Consider the following 23,008-nt stretch of genomic DNA (forward strand, 5'->3'; position numbering starts at 1 on the left):
ATTTGTTAGTTCCTAGGAGTTATTTTTGAAAACTATTGGTTTACTTTAAAGTTTCATAGGTAGAAATCCTGAAAGTCCTATAGTGTTACATGCAGTGTTGACTCTTGTGCATGAACATATAGTAATAATATTATGATCAAGATGAAAAAATGTGCAAACAGTGTCAGGATCGTGTGGGTTCATTTTGTTGTAGGTGGGTTTTGGTGTTTTGTTTGTTTGGTTTTAAATAATTAAAAAAAAAAGTCATATACTACGAGAGGCAAAGAAAAGAGGGGATTTGTAAAACAGAACACTGGTACAGTTACAAGGTTGATTTCTTTTGCGCCTTTCTCCTTTTTACCTGTCTTTGAAGGGAAGTGCTTCAGAGAACACCTAGATAGATTTCTGATAATCCAGCAGGAAATTACAAATACATTACCTGGTTATGGTAGAGTTTGAAATAATGGTTCATCGTGACTGCTGGTGACAAACCTTGTTAATTCCTGTTCATGGTCTATGTAGCCCAAAATATAGAATAGGTTCAGTTGGGCTAGCATGATTTTTTCTTTATAACATTTTCTATGTCAGGACTCTTTAGAAGGAATTGCTAAATTCTGCCATTGTTGTTGGAGGGCCACTGGTGTAAATAGACTTGAGACCCCATGTAAACTATTCCCTACCTTTTCTAGGTTAACTACTCAACAGACTCATTTCAGCATAACCCTTGGATGTGTTCTGGTTACAGGCTTCCCCTTGTTCTCATCAGATGATACTAATGAGATGATATCCTCAAATATTAACTGAACAAATGAGAAATAACAAATCGAAGAAATGCCTTGTAAAAACAATCCTCATAAATAGTGGAGCCATTTACAGAAAAAAAAATAAAAGTCCTCGTTGGTAATTTTATGTAGATGTAATTGAAAATTAAGTAGATGCTCAGGTCTTCTTCACTGTGTGAGTAATGCAGTAAATCAAGCATACTAGAAAAACTATTGCTCTGATGGCTATGCAGTGTGAAACATGAAAATATTAATTCATAGATGATGTATCATACTGCATAACATGGAGAACCAGTCTAGATAGTAGGATTTATGATAAGCATGGACTGTAGTTCTGTTACAGCTTAGTGCAATATATAGTTTGTATCATCACCCAAAAGTTGAAAGAGGGAGAACTTGCAAATTATTGAGAAGCTTTCTAATAGAATGCAACTCATCTTAAACTTTTTTACAGTGAGCTAAATTTAAAAAAAAAAAAGTTGATGACGTTTCCCTTCAAAACTGTCACAATAGTTTTAGGATAGTTTTTTGTGGACAGTCTATCACAAATCAGTAACATTTCAGTTTGGTTTTACAAGTGTGACCTTCTGTAGCTTAGCAGCCTGGCTTTCCTTTACCTTTGCATAATTTTGGATTTTGTGGCAGCATCAGCTTTCTGCTGTTGACTAACCTTTAGAAGCTTGAAACTGAATAAAAAACTTCATGATCTCTGGCTAATGACTAGTGTTTAGTCAGTACATGTTTGTCTTTGTGTGCATGCCCATGGTTTACAGGAAGGGTATAAAGGGAGGTCTGGCAGGGTTTGGGTGAGAGTGAAGTCTAGACCTGATTCAGTGGTAAGTACAAGCACGAAGGGATTTAACAGAGCAGCCTACCTGCAGTAACATAGCACCTATGCATTATTTAGCATGTGTGTAAAGGTGAGTGCTTACTAAGGAAGCATTGTGGATTAATGTAGAGGAAGGAAGGGAGTTTGAAAAGCAAACAAAACAAAAAACCAAACCAAACAAACAAAAAAAGAGAGAGGAGTAAATACAGCCCTAAGTGAATGTTGTGCATCTGCTTTTACTTCTGCAATACTCAGTCCAATTCAGTCTTCTCCAATGATACGTCTGTACCAGTTATACAACTTGGATCTCCTTAAGACTGTGTTGAGAGATGTTACTGCAGTACCTTAACAAAGCTGGCTGTCATCTGTCTTGCTTGGGCTACCTGTCCAAGTGAATAAAGACAAGGTGGGCTTGCATGACTGAGGCTGCTAGCTGTTGTAGTACATCATCAGTGCTGCCATAGTTTTACTAACTAAATTAAAGGTAATTCAGGCTTTACATGTGCTTCAGCTGCACCTTAATGGAAGTCTAGGCATATTTGAACCCACAATACAGAGTGTCAGGAAAAGATACCTTGTTCATCATGTGCTATTTCAGAGAGAGTCCTCATCCTGATCTCAGCTCTGTTGAGATTACCCCTCACAATCATTGAGGCTAGCATTTTTTTGAAGGTTCTTTGGAAATACTTCCAATTACATGGATTCAGTGAATCTGATTAAGCTGCTATATGTAAGACTACTGGATTTCTTTTATCCCTAACTTAGAAAGTAAATAGAAATTATTTTGAACTTTGTCTAAAGTAACAAGAGCAGCTTTAATTTTTAACAGCTTCATTTTGAAGCCTGTGTTATAAAATTTCCATCCCCTGACCATCTAATATTTTTTTTAGTGGTATTTTTGATTTATGTCCTTTAAAGCAGGGACTTTTATTTCTTGCTTCCCTTGTATAATCTTGCACAACCATAGGTGTGTGTGGGGCTTGGAAGGGCGCAGCAAATCCTGTTTCAGTCTTGTTTCCAAGGAGGTAACAGCCCCATGTAGGGGTTACTCAAAGTTTTTCAGAGAGCTGCGGTAGCACTGGCAAGACATTTCTGATGGCTGAAATATTTCAGCAATGCTGAAGAGTGTTAAAAATATCCAAGACAAAAGATCTTGCACATTCCTTCATGTTCTCTGATCCTTTCTTAATGTAGTGCAGATTTTGTTACAAAAACTTGCTGGCTCAACACCTTGTTACTTTTAAAATGATTTTGCATTCTTTTAGTTTTTGTCATCATTTTGAATAACGGTTCTCAAATGCTGAATATAATCCTTGTGTTTATTTAGGTCAAACAAGGAGCTGGTTGTAAAAACTTGAAGTTTAAAAATAATTGCTTGATGTACATAAACTGCTCAGCTACTACAGGATGAACACAAAAAAAATAAAAATTCTTACTTTTTTCAAATAGTAGATCTAACTTCAATATTAACCAATTCAATCATCACACAGCAGTCTGTAGAAGTTAGTTGTTCCAGGGCAAATTTCACATGTAGGGATAGGGTAAACAATGAAGAAAGAATTAATGTAAACCATCAGCATGCATATTAGTAGTTTTTTAAGATCTCTAACTAAAAAGTTACCAACTTAATCGTTGAATAACTTGAACTCGAAAGTACTTTCACCTACTACACATTAACTTTGACCTCAGTTCTCTTAAGCACAAATTTTACAGTTGTACTGCTGCTGCTTTTTCCTGTAATAATGCCAGATGGAATAGCGTTGGTATGTGAACAATAGAAGCTAGAAAAATGTATTTGATCGGACTTGCTTGGGCTTTCACACCTTTTAAGTAAACAGTCAGTTTGTGTATGAGATGAAGCTCAGCTTCCACTATTGTAGAGCACGCTGCAAAGTTGTGTGACTGAACAATTTTATTGTTTTCAATAACAGTCAGAATGTCTCTGATCTTAAGTGGTATCACTATTTGTTTCTGGGCATGTATAAAATGGACCTTTTCAGAACAAGATACACACCTGTTTCCTGTGTCAGTAGGTTTAGCTAATGCATGCTTAATGCTGAGCATCCTTTTGAGATTCGAAGTGGATAGAAATAGTGGGTGCTGAATAACTGGCCTGATATTCAATAATGTAGAAACCCCACTGTCCCGTTTCAATTCACAAGGTGATGAGCAGCTCCAAAAATTTTATTACTTGCAAAAATACCTCATTTGTCATTTAAATGACTTAGCTATCCAAATCTGGAAGTTATGATTGTGCTTTACAGTATGCCTTGATAACTTTGAAGTCCTGTGCAGACAGTATCTGTAAGTTTCCAGGTTGCTGAAGAACAAGAAACAAAGATAAATTTCTGGGTTCTAGCTGACATGAATGCTAGCTCCCTTAGGTCTAGTAAGTAACTGCTGAATTATTGCTTGCTTTGCAGAGAGCTTGCCGTGTCATGTGGTAACGTGTAAATGTTTTTTTGCAAAATCACATGCCATACCATGACCTTAATCATGCTAACATCGCTTGTTAATTGTTCATCTCCAAGCTTGGGCATAAATGCTGTTTGATTAGAGCCTGATTTTTTACTGTGATTGTAAATAAAAATAACAATACTGTTGTATAGTCATATAGCATTGCTTTCATTAAGTATTGATTTATATGCCATAATTTGTTTATTTTTTTTTCTGCACAGATGATCGTGTGGTTGGAGAAAATGCTAGATAAAATAATCAGCATTTTTATAATATTTTTGCTAGTCATAGGAACCCTCCTGCTAGCCCTGCTCCTCACTGCAAAGGTACAGTGTGCTAACAAATGTAATCACAGAACTTATTTTCAATGCTAATGGAGGTTGTTGATATTTATACTGAATTGTATAGTTTAAAGAATTTATCTAAATATTTAGTAACTAATTGCTCCATAGTTGAACTTGTCACCATTCCAAGACTATAAAACATACAAAAATATAGCAAAATCTCAGTATTTATATTTCTTTAGATTTTTGTGTTTATTTACCTATATGACAAGCCTAATATATAGACACTTGGAAATATAAAATTTATTCTGGTAAAAGAATTACTAGCTTATATATTACAGGAAAGGATTTGTTTTGCATCCTGTTACACTCTCCTTGTCAACAGCAGAGACACTTAGAATTTTTTCTTTTTAATTACCTTGCATCAGAAACATATTTGCCAAATGCTTAAGGTGTATTTGTCAATCTTTTTATGTGATTGCCTGTAATAACCTCATGATATCCTGTTTTGACTTAAATGTGCTGAGATTCATGATCAGATGTTCTTTGAGACTGATTTTTTGTTTGTGGTTGGGTTTTTTTTGCTTACCAGAAGAGGTCACTCATGTACTTTTTTTTCCTTAACAGAACTGTGTTTATACTTGAAACAGTCAATGGAGGTTGAATGTTTGACTTGAATACAGTTACGGAACAAAAATCAATGGGTTCTGATGTCAATATCTTTTTTCCAAAATGTAGACTTATATAATGTTGAGTTCTTAAAATGGAAAGCTTTAAAAGTTGTGCAGACATTCCTGCCTAAAGCTTCCTTATATTCATAAAAGGACCATTAAGATATTTATAAAAGGTGTCTTTTATCATTCTTGTTGAAGAATTAATTTGGTGAGGCACTTCATAGCATGGCTGGTTATGTTAGAGCTAAGCATTCATTAATTTTTACACTTCTTTGATTCATGGCTTAGAAAGGCTTATCTAAAACTGTGCTTTGTATTTTAGTACTTCCCTTGACAGCACTGATGTATTGTATTTGGTTTTTTTCCACTGGTGTGATAAGGTTTAAATTTCCATTTGCTATTACTAGTGACAAAAATTGTCAGAACATAATGATTATTGTATTGTCTGAGTTTTTTTGGGTTAATGGCACATCATTCTCCTTAGTGGGTTGTTTGCATTGGAAGAATTATTCTTTAAATGTACAAACTGGTCACTGCCCCCTCACCTGCCATCCTCTTCCCTACCCCCCAAAAAAAGGGAAAAAACCAAAGTCTTTCTGAATGTAGGAAAAGTTCTAGTTTGCATTACATAACATTTCTCCTCTCTATATTTAATTTAGGTACATCAAGAGAGTGTTCACATGATTCAAGTCACAAGCAGCTTGATCAATGAGACAGTAGCCAGTCACCCAGAATGGGCAAAGTAAGAATGCTGAAGTTAAGCGAATAGTATAGGGTGGATGAACAAACTTCCAGGTGCTCTTATGCATAGTTTTTAATTTAAAAAATTCCCTAGGGGAACAGAAATGGAGGTGACTCTTACAGGCAGATGTAAAAGCTGAATTCTCAGGCAGTAGGAATGTTTATGCATTACTCTGGAGGACTGTCAGTGTGATATCTCATTTGAGGATTTTGTTGGAGAAGGACAGCTATATGAACTTCTCTAACTACAGTTGTGGAGAGGAAACTTTTGTGGTGCAGAGACTAAAGAGGTCAATATTTTTCCCTTTCACCTGTGGAAGAAAAGTACTGGCAAAGAATGCTCTCTCTGGAAGGTTGCAAGATGAGAGCTGTGGAGATGTGGAGAGCTTGCTGCAGAATGCCTTTGAGGGAATAGGAGTTTTTGGAGTGAATTGAAGAAGAGTTCAAGGGTGGAAAGAATGGTGGATGGGGAGAGTTTGGTATGAATCAGTTGGGAAGGGCTGTTCCTATTAAGAGTAGATGTGTGTAGTGTACGCAGTGGGAAGTATGCAGTAAGGTTTAGTGTGTGTAATGATTACAGTAAACACCAAGGCAAATACTAAGGGAGGGAAAAGATTTTGAGAGAAATGCATCTAGACAAAAACAAGGGCACACTGGTGAGCAAAGAAGTGATTGCATGAGCACCAGAGGGGGAATAGGTGAGATTGAAGGGTGGGATTTTAAGGGGGGCATGTTCCAGATGGCTTTCATTCTGCTGCAGCTAAACAGACATTGGGTAAAGGTGAGATACCAGGAGAAAAAATTGTCTCCCAAACAAGAATGGTTGACTTTTTTCAAACTTTTTTTAAACAAAAATGATGACGGTTTAACAGTATGTAAAGAAAGTGCATGCTGTATTATAAGAGCAAAATGATTTTTCAAAAACAAACCTAAAAGTATATAGTTAATAACCACTGTAGTAATATGTGTTTTAACACTACTTAAGTAATCGCAATCAAGAGAATGGAAAGCACTTAAAATGTGTTTTATTCCTTCCTGGCATTTCTTTGTTTGGCCTTTCTGTTTTGCCATAAGATGGAAGTAAGTGGGACTAATGAAAATGGAAATTTGACTGTCAAAAGCTTATTCACATAATGAAAATACTGGAGTATTAGTTGAGTAATTAGCAGAATTTTAGCTTAAATTTTTACTTCTGGTGTTTGCATCTAAATTTGAAGCACCCAAACCACGGTATTTTAATTCATTAAGAGTAACTATACCTCTTGCCAAATCCATCAAGCTTCACCAGCTTTCAGAGCTTGATACTCACATTACATTTAGAACTGAGTGACTGAAATGTCTTGGAATTCCAATGCAGAAGATTTTCGAAGGATTATACAGACAGAAGAGCTTCCATGTTGATCTTCAGTCAGATGAACAAATGTCCTGAACGGTGGGGTTTTTTTGTTTTGGAAGGGCTCCAAAAAGCGTCACTGAATCAAGATATAAAGAGAAAGTCAAAGCAGATATTGTGTGCCCTGTATTCACAAGTGTTGGAATGCTGGCAACTCAGTAGGGTCCATTGCTTAGTCATTCAAAGTGATGTGAATCCCTGAAGAAATTCACGAGTGAGTAGTTTGGTGAGGACTCCGAAATAACTGGTGCCAAACCTGTTTTCAACTGGTTGCTTTTTCAGGGAAGCTATGTTAACAATTTATGTTCAGCTTGTAATTCAGAAGGTAGTCTTTACAGCTAGATGAGACTGCTTCATATAGTATTTTCAGACAACTAGAACACCAGGAAAATTGCTAAGAATGTAGTGTGAATAGCACACATACAGATTGAAGAGCAGATCTCTCTTGAAAAAGTTGAGATACCAATTTAATTAAGGTTTCAGGAACCTTGGAGAATTTCAAATGCAAGGACTTGGCTTAGATTTAGTTGTGCTTTGCTTATGAGAAAATCTGTTTCTTGGTATGTAGAAGGAAATATTCTAGTTGCAATAAGTTTATATGTATTTAACCATGATACGTTGTTATTTCAAAATATTGTTTTGCAATGTGTTTTGGATGTAATGAAATCGGTACAATACATAGCAGTTAACTTTGTTTTTCTTCTTTAAAAAACCCCAGCTGGCTCCCAGAAGCCCAGGTAATTCAGAAGGCCCTCAATTCCGCAGCGAATAATGTGTACCAATATGGCCGAGAATGGATTACACATAAGGTAAGAGTGAGCTCTTAAAACACCTTTTAATTTTTTTTTTTTTATTTCTTGTATTTCATAAAAATGGAAAGAAATAAAAATGTATTTGTCAGTAGTTCTTTTCTGTGGTTAACCGTCTGGTTGACAAATCTTTCTGCTCTCTGGTTTTTGTCTTGAAGGAAGAGTGGGAGTGATTTCAGTAGTCTTTTCCTCTCAGAGGATTATTTTTTTTTAAGAGCTGAAGAATCTGTCATCATTTTAACGATTTCTAGTGAAAATTCATCAAATAAAACTGAGTAATATTTTTTTACCTGGCTTTAGCCTGTCCTATTGCCACCACCACTCCTCCCCCTCCTCCTGTGTTCTAATTTCTATGTGGGCTGGGTGTGGTGGATTGGATGTTTTTTTTCAGTCATAATTTACTTAGTTAAGATAACTTTATTCAGGAGAATTTGTCAAGATTATATGTATGTTTTGATATCGAGCACACATCTCAAATTGTTTGAGATGTTTACCCCAAAGATGTGAACAAGAATTTTGGATTAAGCATTTTAGAGACAGCATTGGTTTTTCAGTGCAGAAAGAAGTCCTCAGCTTGATGTAGCAGAATGTTTTTTAACAAAGTCTTCATATTGTGAACCACAATATGAAGTATTTCATATTGTGAAGTATTTCATAATGATACTCATATTTTCTAATAATTTGGGTTTGATCCATGTCTTTACCAACACTCTTATGTGATTCATAGAGCTTGGAGTTCATCGGTAGATGCCTGCTTTATTCTGGCCTGTATAATTAAAGGTTTTTTTGTATGTTTTAGCTCCATAAGATTTTAGGAGAAAAAGTGAATAACACCGCTGTGATTGAAAAACAAGTGCTAGAGCTCTGGGACAGACTTTATCACTCTTGGTTTGTGAAGGTGGGTAACTTATTTAAATGGTATTCATAAAAACTATCACTTAGTACTCTGAGATAATTATGCTAAGTATGCATTTCTGAGAAAGAGATTAGTAGAAAGTTGGATGCTGAGTAAAGATCATAATAAAAAGCTGGGAAAAAATTTCAAGTGTGTAAGATCATTCTACAGTCGCAGTTTAAGTACAGCCACACCTATGTCGTTCATTTAAGTAGTAAAGTGTGTTTTTATGTATGCCATTTAATTTAGGCTTTTCTCACTTAATGTGTTTGGTATTTCATAGTTTAGAGGTTTCTGTTGAATTTTTGTGTTGTTGAGGTGTTAGGAAAAGAAAACTGGTATTCTACGTGATTTGTTTAACTTTCATTAATTTGAAATTGGGAGAAAGAAATTGTCCCTTCATTAAGTTTCTTACAGTGCATTTTTGCAGCCATCTTTTAGTGGATTCTGTACAATGGATCTTGAAAAGTTCATAAGAGTTAAATAATTTTTATTCTGGCAATGCTGTTTACCTTTTAAAGGAAAAAGGAATTCATTAGCCATGATGCAATGGAAATATTAAAATCCAAAAGTTATACCCCTGAAATACTTCTGTATATTTAAATAATTGCAATTATAATATATTAACTCTTTATACAGTCATTTTTCAAGTACCTCTAAAGTTCCAAGAAGATTTCTGTGTTAAAAGAAGTAACAGTTTCAGTATAGTAGTCAAAGTGGAAAGAATCAGTTTCTGACAAGATAATGCTGTAGAAGGACCTGTTGAGAGATAACACAACACTGTTGAGGAGTATGGGACCACCGAGGAAAAAGTAAAACTGTATCTGCAGTAGATTTTTCTGGCCTTAAGCACTTGAGAGTATTCAGTGTTAAATGATTGACCAAGAAAAGCACCTACTTTGGATGCAGCTATCAGTTATACTGATCAACCTGTTGCTTTTACTAATACAACCTGTATGTCAGATGGTCTGTAGCATTGCATTGTTCGATAGGGCTCCATGTCACTACCTGTGCTGTAGGAGCACTTCTGTTGCTGCAGTACAGCACAGGGTGTGCCTGTGTTTGTGTGGTGGGATTTCTATTCTGCAGCTGTTACTTGAGGGAATACTGTGAGGCTTCTATCTTATAAATTCTCTTCTGGTAGGGTAAGAAACAGGTTTCCTACCAGTCAAAATGGTAGAAAGAGCTTCAGGAATGCACTGATGCTCGCTGCCTACGATCTTGAAGTCTGTTCCTCCTCTGGCCACCATTTACAAACTAGACACCCTATGTTACCATTGACATACTGGGAGGCAACCAATTATCTGCGGGCCACAGGTAACTGCTCCAGAGTCTGCTCCTAAATCTTGCTCCTTCTATCATAGCCCAGATCCATGTAAAACATCTCACATGAGTGCTTTCCACCTGGCTATTTCCTTCTGTAATATTGTAATACTCTTGCATGGTCTTAGATGTATCTGAAAACTGGTAAACTAAGTGACAGTGTGGTGTGTAGGATATCTGTACCTGAGTACAGCTTTCAAGCTCCTCACTGTTTCATTTGTGGGAGCATAATAATTAGACTTCATTTTGAGGTGTGCATAGCATTGCTCTAGTCTGTAGGTGACTGAAGAACTCAGACTCAGGTGATACTATTCCATGAAAGCTGTAGAACTGAGGAAGAAATGCCGATGAAATGTGGATTCAACCATTAACCGGGGGGGAGTGTTGATCTGCTGGAAGGCAGGAGCGCTCTTCAGAGGGACCTGGACAAGCTGGAGAGATGGTCTGATTCCAGCAGGATGAGGTTCAACAAGGCCAAGTGCTGATTCCTGCACTTTGCCCATAACAACCTCATGCAGCACTACAGGCTGCAGACAGAGTGACTGGAGAGTAGCCAGGCAGAAAGGAACCTGGGAGTTTGGATTGACAAGAAGCTGAACATGAGCCAGCAGTGTGCCCAAGTGGCCAAGAAGGCCAATAGTATCCTGGCCTGTATCAGGAACAGTGTGGCCAACAGGTCCAAGGAAGTGATTCTTCCCCTGTACTCAGCGCTGGTGAGGCCACACCTCGAGTACTGTGTCCAGTTCTGGGCCCCTCAGTTCAGGAAGGACATTGGGGTGCTGGAGCAGGTCCAGAGAAGAGCAACAAGGCTGGTGAAGGGACTCGAGCACAAGTCCTATGAGGAGAGGCTGAGGGAGCTGGGGTTGTTCAGCCTGAAGAAGAGGAGGCTCAGGGGAGATCTCATCACTCTCTACAGCTCCCTGAAAGGAGGTTGTAGCTGGGTGGGGGTTGGTCTCTTTTCCCAGGCAACCAGCAGTAGGACAAGAGGGCATGGTCTTAAGGTGCACCAGGGGAGGTTTAAGTTGAATATTAAGAAGAAATTTTTTACAGAGAGAGTAATTAGACATTGGAATGGGCTGCCCAGGGAGGTGGTGGATTCACCATCCCCAGAGGTTTTTAAGATGAGACTGGATGTGGCACTTAGTGCCATGGTCTAGTAACCCCAGTGGTGTTGGATCAAGGGTTGGACTTGATGGTCTCAGAGGTCTCTTCCAACCTGTTTGATTCTATGATTCATAAAAAGATCAGTAGGCAGCAAATGGTATATATTTTAAAAGGTTCTAGTGATGTTGTGATAAAATCAGTAACTGTGACATCTCTGTACCCAATGAAGTAAAGGAGTAACAGAATAATAAACCATTTGGACAATTATGGCATAACTGTGCAACCAAGGACAAGCATTTCCTCTTCCTAGTCCATTCAGGTGTGGAGTTTTGTTTTATTCTTGAGATCTAGTGCATTTGTTGAGGAGGAATGTCTTCTAGATACCTTACTTATCAACACACAAGGCCTTAGGTGCTGAATAACATTGAATTTGAAATATGTATGAATAATAATGTTACAAAAGTTGAAAATGGTATCTAAATCTGCTAGTTAATGGAAAGACCTGTCTTTAAAAGTAGAACTAGTTGAACAGATAATAGATCTTCATACACTTTTCAGATACAAAAGGCCTATTGGAGGGAGATTTTTGACTACTCATGTTTGTGCTCTAAATAAATTGCCAACTCAGAAGAAAAATCTCTGTGTTGCTGTGGATTGTTAAAGAACAAAGTGTAACTGTGTGCATCTAGAAAGAATTGGTAATAAGTGGAAAATGTAATGCTCTTAGATAAATCAGTGCAGGAACCTCGCTTGGAACGTTCCTTTGCTGTGTATGGCAAAAAAGGTACTGTCATTTTGAATGCAGGCTGGTAAGACTAAAGGTTTGGAAAATTGTAACAGAAGTAGTGGGATGCTTATTATAAAAATCAGAGTTAAGAACTTGAGAAGTCTCTTGCTATTAAAGATTAGGATCTTGGATCTGTTGGTGTCAGTGGGTTTGCTTAAACTTGCTTACATAAAATTTTGACATCTTCCTCTGAAACACTTATTACGGTCCCAGACTGAGACAAATAGTCTTATTCTAGATAGTAATCAGGTGTGATTCATTAGACAATAGGCAACTTTATAATTAGGGTGGAGCCATTTAAGGAATTAGCTGTTGTGGTTATGGCCATGTCCTATTGTCTTGTTGTGTTGCAGTTACAAAGGTGTGTAGTCAGAAGAAATCATTCATGCATCCAATTTAGCTTTTATGTTTAGTGTGACTGAACATTGCCTGTGGAGAAGCAGATACTAACAGTGAGAAAAACTACTTGTTTTGGCTTCTGCTTGCATTTTCCTTTATGGGTTGTATGTTGCAAACAGTTAATTATGTAGGCAGTACCTGAAATCAATACCACTTTCTTGTGTGCTTTCATTAAGAGCTTGCAGTAAAGTTAATTTGTAACAGAGGTGAACGAGTACAATATAAAGAAATGTAATTATATGGCATAATTAACTACACTTTTCTGACAGATATTAGTTTTTTCAGCGTACAGAGTACTTCCAGGCATTTTTGGGGATGACAGTTAAAGCAGCACTAGGTATTTAGATGCATGTTGGAACTGTTCCTCATTAGGAAAGCATTAGCCTAAAACGTTGCCCTTTGGCTTTATCATATCTACAAGTTATTTGAATGTCTGTTGTCGTCACATCTTTGTCTCTCTTTTTCAGAATGTGACCCATTCTGGAAGACACAAAGGACACAAGTGGCACATAAACCGTCAAAACAGCTGGCTTGGAGATATTCTGGACTGGCAAGATGTTGCATCATTTGTTCATGATAACATTGAAACATTTCTCTCAGTATGTATTCTTTGCACTTATTACGAACTTGGTCTAACTTTAGCTGATGGCAGTTTCTCCTTGGAGTACCACTAAGGTTATGGATTCAAGAACATGGAAAATTAGGGAAACACTGTTAGTGTTACTTTCAGTAACCTAAGAAATTATTGTAAGCCTGTTTTAGATATAACCATAAAATAAACAGAACTGTTTATGGTGAAGAAACTCTCGTGATTTCAGCATCTTCATTGATACCAGCTTCCCAGACATCTTCCACAGACAGATTGTTACTGCAGCATCACCTGTGTCACCTCCAAACTAGTTTTCAATGCTTTATATTATGTAGTCTTTTTAAAAAAGAAACCAAGTGGTCTAGGTTATAATTGAAGAAACTATTGACTAAGAGCTTGTGAAAACAAAACAAAGCTAAGAAAGTATATTATTTTTGGTCTTACTTTTTTTGCCTCTAATTATTCATGGGGTTGAAAGCATCTTATTTCTCTCTTCTTTTATGAAAGTTCCGTAGAGAATGAAATTAATATTCTACACAGTGTGAATTCCTGAATTAATGCACTGGACCTTTCGCCTTATAAGGAGAAAAAGTATTGAAAGCAATCCAAACTGAAGTGTTTCACTAAAAAATTATGTTGAGTCCAAAATGCTTAATATACAGAGTCAATCCCCAATCTCTTTGACTTAAGCTGTTATCATAAACTAGAAATATCATTAATTTTGGAGGAAGGACTATTATTTATACCTAAGTGGCAACACAACAGTTCTATGGATACAATTAAAGTGAGTATTTGCCTTGAGACAGTTGTTGATTTAGACTGGCAGGGATGTGTGCTTTTTTTATCCCCTCTCAACTGCTGCTTAATTTGCTACAGTTTCTGTCGTAGAAGCTGTGAGATGAGAAAAAATGGAGAGGAATTTTTTATTGCAGTAAACCTTTTTTCAGTTAGTAGTGAAATTTGCTTAATACTTTTTCAAAGTTGGCCATGCATGCTTGAGGCAGAGTTATGAAAATGCACAGCACATCATGATTTAAAATAAATATGGAATTTCCTTCTAGGCAAGCTGGCAAGAGGGACAGGAGAAACTACATAAGTGCTACCTGTGTCATTTGGAGGATTACTGTGCAGTGCCCAAAATCCATGATGAAAAGTATGCTTCAGTAATCTAAATGGGCCAGAGAAATGTGTGAAAAGGAGTAAAGAGAATAAATATTTAAGAATGAAACACATTATTACTAAAATATTCATCTAGCTAACATACTTGTTTTACTTCTAAAATCTGGTTTCAAAGTTCACAAAAAAAAGTGTCAGCAATTGACTTGCTTTCCTGTTTATTTCCATGAACTTATTACTCATCAGCTGTGGGGAAACACCTGTCTTTTTTCTCCATACGATCCTGTCCTTAAGGACAGACTGTAAACAAGTCAGCACAGTATATAGCTTTAAATCCTGATTTCACATCCTTACTGGGCAGCATTTTCTTTGCTGGCTTGCTCATCTGCAGTGCACTGCATAAATATTTCAAGTTAAAATCAGTGAAAATCTGATTTCTGTGATTGTTCAGGTCTTTAAAACTTGGAGATGATGAAAATAAGAATAGTTTTGATTTAAGTAAAGTGTTTCTAAACAAGTTTCTTACCTACCCTAGGATACAATGGAACCTTACTGCATTCAGGATTTATATTTTCTATTGGAGCATGAAAATCTTTCTCTTGGTATTTTGAAGAGGAACAATGGGTTATTAGAATGACATACTGAATTAGGAAGGGCCAATATTTTAAATTATGTGAGTGCTTTTGAGGGGGGTTGTTTTGAGGGATTTGTTTTTTCTTGAGGGTTGATTTTTTATGTTTGGTTTGGGTTTTTTGTTCGTTTGCTTACTTTTTTTCATTTTTTGTGGGACTTTGTGTGGGATTTAGACCAGGTTGGATGGGGCTTTGAGCAGCCTGCTCTAATAGAAGGTGTCCCTGCCCATGGCAGTGAGATTGGAACTAGATGATCTTTAAGGTCCCTTCCAACTCAAACTGTTCTATCTTTTTTTTTTTTTCCTTGAGTGTGTTGTTAATGAGGGAAGTGTGGTTAAGAGTAGTATTTAAACAGGTTAGCTATAATTCAAACTGTAGGATGTTTCTGCATCTGGACACTTCAAATCAATGCTAACCTGCATTCTTAAAACTATAGAAAGACACAGTACATTCCCAAAACTGCTTTGACAGTTTTTTAACATACAGATAATTTAAAGACAATGAGATAGCTGTAAAGAAGTGGATATGCAGCTGTCGTGACATTTCCTCCATCTTTGGAACAGAATAAATGAGTATGATTACACTTCTTCCATGTAATAAAAACTTATACATAGATTGAGTTTACCAAAAAGTAACTGTCTTGCTAGCCCCTTGGCTTACTGAAATATTTCAGAATAGTACAGATGACAGCATTCTCTGAAAATATAGCTATTTGACAGTGTCATGTTACAACCACAAGCAAATAAGCTCTTTTCCATTGGTAGAAATCACGGAAGTGTTCTTCCTCTTTAGTAAGAGAAGGAGCATTTGCTGTAAGAAAAATGTTAAAGGAAGACAGATGCAAGTGTTTCACTTCAGGCTTTTCCTGTGGCAGAAACTTTCATTTTAGAGTTAAAAGCATGTAATTAAACTGATGTAGCTATGCTGGGTAATTACTTATGTTCATTTAATTTGTAACGACATGCATGGATTCAGAATTTAAACTATGAATATCAGGTAAAGCTTGAAAGACTTATGTACCCCCCCTTAAAATGCGCTGTTCGTTATAGCAGTTATGCTTAGTGCTAGTTGGATGTAGACAGACCTTAATTATTTTAAAATAATTTACTATATAAACATATAAATTGCCTGAATTCTTCATTTAATCTGAAGATAAGCTTTTCCGAGTCATCAGTTTGCTTTTTTCCCTAAAAGCTTTGGTGTAAGCAGCACTGCTGCCTTTTTCCAGTATTATAAGCAATAGTGTTAAAAAACAGTATATGCAGTGATGTATTACTGAAGTGGGGAGAGGGCAAGAGTGGATCCTCACTTATTCCTCGTATTTTGCACTCCATGCTCTAAGCTGAGGTAGTTTATCACATGAATGAAATATACAGTATATAGCTGGACTATTAAGATGTAATTTCTGAAAAATAAAAAAGCGTCATTCTTTCCCCACTCACCTGCTTTTCCATTTATACTCTTTTCCTCCATCTCTTGAATGCTTGTAGCATTGAAAAAGTAGATCGCTGCTGGCTAAATCTGTGAATGATGACTCAGAGCTCCCTTGATGGTATATGAGACATTGCTAATGTCTCCTTAAATTGATCCTTTGGTTTATTGCACAAGAATATTCATCATTCCACCAGCAGGTGGTATCTCACTCAGAGATTTCTCAGACAGGAAGACAGAAGACCTTCCATTACGATGTACACAGCAGGCTTCAGCTTAGTTAGGTTTCTCTTTCTGTGTACCTTTAGCATGACTGATCTGTGTGTTTTAAGTCAAGTCAGTTTCTCAAATATTTCACTGAGTTACTGCATATCCTAGTATTTTCTCTGGCCCTGATAATTTCTTCAATATTGTCCTAAGTTTATAGCTAATTGAGTCCATTTTTCAATAATATATCAAATAGCATGTTTGTTGCTTGTTTGTTTTTTTTTCTACTAAGGTAAGTGTTTAGAGATTTAGTCTTTCTTCCTCATAATGAGTGTTGCTTCTTTTCAGGGTAGGTAAAATTCGGCCTGGTGTCTGGTTTTAGAGAAGGAGTTAATTTCTTTACCATCGGAAAGTCAAAGAAATTGTGCTGAAGGATAGTCTTTTTTCTGTTGGTGTTTTGTCTGTTTGACATAAAGGTCAAGCAAAGATGTTTTTTCAAAAATCAGCTGTTGAGCCCTGAAGCGTTAACCCAGAACTTTACGGGTAAACATTTATTTAGAAATCATCTTTTAATTGGAGCAGGAAGCTTTTAGTCTTGTGCATACTGTATTTTTCTTCACAATGTCCATTGCTTGTCTTTTACCTTAAAGGTTTATTGACTTGTTCTCTTGCTGTCGTTTTTGAGTTGTCAGGGTAATACATCTTTCTGAACAGAAAAATAATTATAAGTACACAGAAGGAGACGTTTTTTCCTAATACCTCTTTGTGTCCCATTTTATTCCCTTTATACATCTGTTAAAATGATCTCTATAATCAAGTTAGGTACATTGTTTTACCTGGCTTCCAGAAGCTTGTTCAGTTGAAGTTCTTAGCAAATTACTTTTTGGTCAAGTATCTTTTAAACTTCACTTTAAGGTGTATACCAGTTTAAAAGTGGCCAGTAGGACACCTTAGATGCCTTAGAACATCTTGATTGCAATTTTGATTTCTTGCCTGTTACAGATTGGAAAGGCACGGTAACTGATACTGATGGTGACACAGCATGGTGTAATGAATAAGGGAGTCCTGAATTCTGTCCACTTTCGTAGCTCTTTAAACCCCTTAAGGCTACTTATAAAGCAGTGTTTTCAGGAAGAAGTTGAGGAAAGAGGTGTGTTTTTCAGTTATTTAGTAATGGCAATATTAAAGTGTCATTGTTGCATAAATATTCACACTTAGTTGTGTTTTGGAGAACTTGTCTTAGCTGACAAGGTGTTAAAAATTGTTTATGCGTAGTAAGTGGTCTTATCAACTCAGCTGCAGTATGCTCTGGTAATCAAACAGCATAATAAACTCCTAGGTGCAGGTACATGTATTTTGATTTTATGAGTGTTATTGAAGTATTTGAGCATGTTCCGATACTGTATTCTGTAACGATTAATGTCTGCTATGTCTGTCTTCTCATCCTAGCTATGAGAAGCATGTATCTTGAAATTTTAATGATACATATGCCTAAAGAGGAATTACTCTGTAGTTGGAGACAAGTTCTAAAAGATGCACTTGCTTTCGTAAGACATACCAAAGCTGTATGAAAGGCACTATCTGCACTTACTCTAAAGCACGTGCTGGTGATAACTAGTTCAACAGTTCTTATCAATGACTCCACCAAACAAGGATGTTCATCTTAGGAGTACGATTCCCCATGGTGATTGAACCATCTGATAACTGCATTCAAACTACCTGCTGTTGTATACTCTTAGTTATCAGCTCCTCGTGCTACAGCTTCTAAAATGTTAAACAAATACAACCTACACTGGAGGGACATCCTATTTTGAAGGAAACATTCCAGTGCCCACTAAATGTGTGCTTTCTTCTAGCAGATGGAACAAGCCCCTCTCATTGTGAACCCTCACCAGTATCAGCTTGACTTATGTCTTACAAGTATTAACAATTGCTGTGATTAGTATTAGAAAGACTGTTAAATCAGACTAGTTTTTCTCTTTAAAACAAAACTTCACTAGACCAATTTTCATTAACAACACACTTCATGCTAATGGTTTGTTTTACAGTCTCCTAAGTGTTATTGTTATGTATTCAAAGTGATCAGTCCTTAATGGTCATGCCCTACATGAGCTGTGGGTATAGAATACCATCGTGAAGATGCTGTGTAGTTGGCACCAATAGCCACTGTCCTTAATGGTCTGAGTCACAGAAGTCAAAATGAGCTGGCTCAAAGAGCTCTTAGATACAGAAAGCTGGAACTGTAGTGGATATAATCTTCCCTCAAATTAAGGAACTTGTCCTTTCTTAAGGTATTTTTGTTTTGGACAACTCCCAGCCCTTGACCTCTGCCCTAGACTATATTTTGTGATACTTGGAAGAAGCATTACTCTTCCAGGTCAGAGCAAGTGCCGTGTTCTGTTGCTTGCCTATCTGGTTTTTTTTCCTCTTTCTTAGTTGCTACCTCATTTTCGTAAAGCAAAAGCAGTCTTCTGAGCTCTTAAGGTTGTGCATCTTCAATGCCTTCTTCCTCAACTAACTGTGTGTTTGAGGGGCCTTTGTTTTCTACCTCTGTCTGTATTTTCAAGGCCTTTGCTGTTGTTCTGTCATTAAACTCCACATCATAACAGAACACCTATGGCACCAAGCTCCTGTTCACACACCAACTTCTAGTAACAGACTTAAACATCTTGGACTGGAGCCTTGCACAGTTAGCATACAACTCAAGGCCTGCTATTAGCAGTAGCAGTACTATTTTTACTGAATACTGAATACCAACTGCTTTAGCTACAAACCATTCCCTCAAAAATCATTGTCCTCTGTGTTTACAGTCCTCATAATATAATGTACGTTTAGTAACATTACCTGGAGGCTGCATGAACTTATACCACTGCTGCACCCCTAGAATGAATTCTTAAAAAAAATTCTTAGAAGAAGGAAAGGGACAGGTACCAGTGGAAGAACATTTTTCAGCAGAGCCTCTTCTTCACTTCTAACCTCACTTGAATTCTCAAGAGAGAGTAATAAAATCTTCACAAATGATGAGTTTTAACATTCATAATTCCCATTAAATAGTAATAAGCATGAACTAAGTAGATTTTTCTGTGTTGTAATTCCCTGTCATTTCCCCCAGCACTTACTCCCTGTCAAGTTCATGCTTAATAAATTATTTTTGATATGTTTCACTCAGTTCTAAAGGAGAGGTGATCACGACACAAACTCCTTTGTCTGCTCTACAAATGCTAGCTACTTAGGTTTTTTAACTTGGTTTTAGGTTTATTTGATTTGAGTTTTTTGATTTTAATTCAGTCTAATGGCTATTCCTTAAACGAGGAATAACCATTGCTAGTTTTGAAGTCTTCACTTACAGCTTTGAACCTGGAGAAGGGCTTTTGTATCAGAGCTTTTACAGTTTTTCCAGTTATATTAGTTAGTCTGAAAGCAGCTATGGCTTTTCGTTTGTGACCTTGCTTCTTTTATATGCTTGAGTCACTTTGGTTAATACATTCTTACTTCTGGATTAAATGTTTGTTACGAAACTACTCTGCATTGCATTTAGGATGCCTCTATGTGCCTCCTTTTTTGTCTCAAAACTAGTCTTTACTATCTGTAACAAATAAGCAATCAGTTCCCCAAACCAATACAAAATTTAGTAGATTGTCTAATAGTGTTTAATTTTTTCCATAATTACTTGACTAACTGTTGCATCTCTACTCAAAATCACAACTTGTGCATTCAGCTGCAGTTATTATAAAAATAATGCATTTCATTGCCATGAAACTTTTTAAAAACAAATTTATTGAAGTAGTAATTTTATTATTTGATTTGAAGCTTCGGAATTATTTGTACCTTGTGATGTTACTCCTTGTTCTTTATGTTTTAGCATTTCCGCTTTTGAAAAAAAGAATTTTTTCTCACAAGACAAGATCTGCTTGACAGCAATGTTAATGACCATAAACAGATGACACTACATCTAGATTTTTTGCAATTTTGCATAATGAAATAATTTTTAATATTGGGAGAAAAATTCTAAAACCTTGCAACCAGCTACATAGAAACTTATCTTTGGTAGACATTTTCACTTAATATTACCTGCTCTAATGTAGGACTGAGGGAAGATGATTTTTTTAAAAAATTTCATCTTTTTATGACTTGATGGAGATGAATCACTCTGTAAGCAATTCGCTGTCCTTGCTAATACCATCCAATGCCTGACTTTGCCTTCGCTTCTTCCTCCTTTTCCAGATTCTGGAGTCTCTGTGGATAGTGATGAGTCGCAATGTGAGCCTCTTGTTTACTACAGTTACAACATTAGTGACAATCCTCTTCCACAGTGGGACAGCTCTTCTCAATTTTGTGCTTTCTGTGGTAAGTAGTATGTCATTGGTTTTACATGGTCTGCTTTACTGAAGGAACGTAATTACACATATTGTAACAGTGAAAAATCAAACCTAAAGTATTGAAAACATCTACATTTATCTATTACCAAAATTCTTTAAGATTTTGCAAATTCTATATCTGTTTGTGGGCATTCTAGACAAGAGGGCAAGATTTGTGTAATTCCCACATTAGGGAGTTGGTAGTCTTCCAATCATTCTTTTAATGAAGAACTCCTGTTTCAGGCCTTGAAGATACTAAGCTGTAACTTGTGATAACCTATGCAACTAGGGAAATCTTATGACTTGTCCTCATAAGCATATTCCTATATAGGCCATTGCTTTCAGAAGATGGAAAAAATCGTTACAGGGAAATCAGCAAATTGTTCTCTATTTGTCATTCGGTTAAGTAAAGATTACATGAGAACATTTAATTTCTTCCTTAGTCCACAACTTCACCTGTGATGGCGCATTGAAAACAGTGTCTGACATGTTAGCATACTTAAAAATTACAAGTTTGGATGCTAATTGCAGATGATTTCCAGATATTCGTGTTCAGACACAAAATTTAGATTTAGATGCCTAATGACTTAGTATAAGTTCATTGCATGCTGTTGTTGTGATGCATGATCCTGACTTTTTATCTGTCAGCAAGGTCCTGCCTCATGCGGGTCACTGCAGTCAGCTGGTTTAGCAGAGCTAGTTTGGGTCTTGCTGTGTTGGAATTCTTTTAAAAGTTAGATGCTTCAACTGTACTCTTATTTTTTCATTTTGCAGGATTCTTAGTTGCTAGAGAAAAAATTTTACTATTTTGAAGTGGCACAAACTAACTTAAATTTTCCATCAAGATTATGCTCAAAGTGGTTAGCTTTTCAACTGATTATATTTCAGTCCTGTTTTAGTCATTTTGAATAAAAATAAAAATAGTGAATTTTATTTTGATAAATGGTTCAAAAATTTATTCTTTAAAACTCAGAAGTAATAGACACTTTGTTCAGAACCTCCATTTTGAAAAATATATCTTCCATCAAAATGTACATTAGGAATGTCAGTCCTTGTAGTATATCCATCCATGATCCAGCAAGGCTGTAGTCAGATCCTCAACAGACATTTGAAAACTCATCATTAGTTACAGAAGTGCCACTTCTTTTTCACTTCTGAATACAAATTCCAATGTGCACACACATGCACATGGATGTATGTAAATGGCTTTGTGTGGGTGTTTTTATATATATATATATATATATATATATATATATATATATATATGCAGACATGTATATTCACACATGCACATGCACACACACACACACACATTCTACTCATACTCTGTTACAAAGATAGGAAGAGAAATTCAGTTGATGGGCATCTAAGTCCTGAAGGGAATATGCAGATTTTTAATGCTGTAAAACACAAAACAAAACAAAACAAAAAAAAAAAAACAAAAAAAAAAAAAAACAAGCAAAAAAACTCCAACAAACAAAACCCAAAAGCTTTTCAGCAGAAAATTGAGTATGAAAGGCAGATAGGATAATATTTAGTGAGTCAGTGGACCTGACGTGCAAGCAATTAGGTCATATGTTTCTTGATATCTGTGGAAATGCTGAATTATCATTTTGGTATAGAGTGTTTACCCACAGCTTTCTCCTTGAATTCAGTCTGTCCCTGCTCAAATTAGTGTTTAATGCTTTTGGCTACAGTACAAATTCTACAGCAAGATATCGTAATCCACCAATTGCTTAACTATGGAACGTTCCTGCTGTTTATCTTTGGTAAATTCCTCCTCATAGTCATCAGCAGGATCTTGAACTGTTGCTTAGGAAACAATTTAGGTATCTCAGATATCCTGTAAAAGAGGTCTGAAAACTTTCATGCTCCAGTTGATACAAGATAGTGCATATCATTTTGCTGCTGAATTTGCTGAGGCTATTCTACTTGTTTGAAGAAGCAGTGACAGATCTTTTTTTTTTTTGCGTTTCTGTACCTATTGTGCTAAAGGAAATATGCAAAATTTTCAAAATGCAGATATTCTAAAATTCAGTTAATTTTGTATGGTGCTGTGGTTACATCCATCTTCTCTTAGCAGAAATTAGGTTTGTATTTTTTCCTAGCTTGTAGTTCAGTTCAACACCATTTTACTCCATTCCTGTTCATTCCCAGCCATCACTTTGGCTTTTACAATTCAGGTGTGTGTTGTGTCGTTACTACTTAAGAAAGCAAGT

General features: G+C 36.3%; 1 protein-coding gene across 3 annotated transcripts in view; it reads left to right on the forward strand.

Moving 5' to 3' along the window:
- Positions 1–23,008, forward strand: part of TMEM245 (transmembrane protein 245) — an 81,732-nt gene that overhangs the window by 28,671 nt on the left and 30,053 nt on the right. For all 3 annotated transcript variants that reach the window (XM_064660046.1, XM_064660049.1, XM_064660050.1), the window contains 6 exons: positions 4,269–4,373; positions 5,665–5,747; positions 7,858–7,948; positions 8,748–8,846; positions 12,924–13,055; positions 20,656–20,778. In XM_064660046.1, the coding sequence (XP_064516116.1) occupies positions 4,269–4,373; positions 5,665–5,747; positions 7,858–7,948; positions 8,748–8,846; positions 12,924–13,055; positions 20,656–20,778 (633 nt within the window). The remainder of the gene's footprint in view (positions 1–4,268; positions 4,374–5,664; positions 5,748–7,857; positions 7,949–8,747; positions 8,847–12,923; positions 13,056–20,655; positions 20,779–23,008) is intronic.

Source organism: Pseudopipra pipra, chromosome 1 (genome assembly GCF_036250125.1).
Source record: "Pseudopipra pipra isolate bDixPip1 chromosome 1, bDixPip1.hap1, whole genome shotgun sequence".
Lineage (NCBI taxonomy): Eukaryota > Metazoa > Chordata > Aves > Passeriformes > Pipridae > Pseudopipra > Pseudopipra pipra.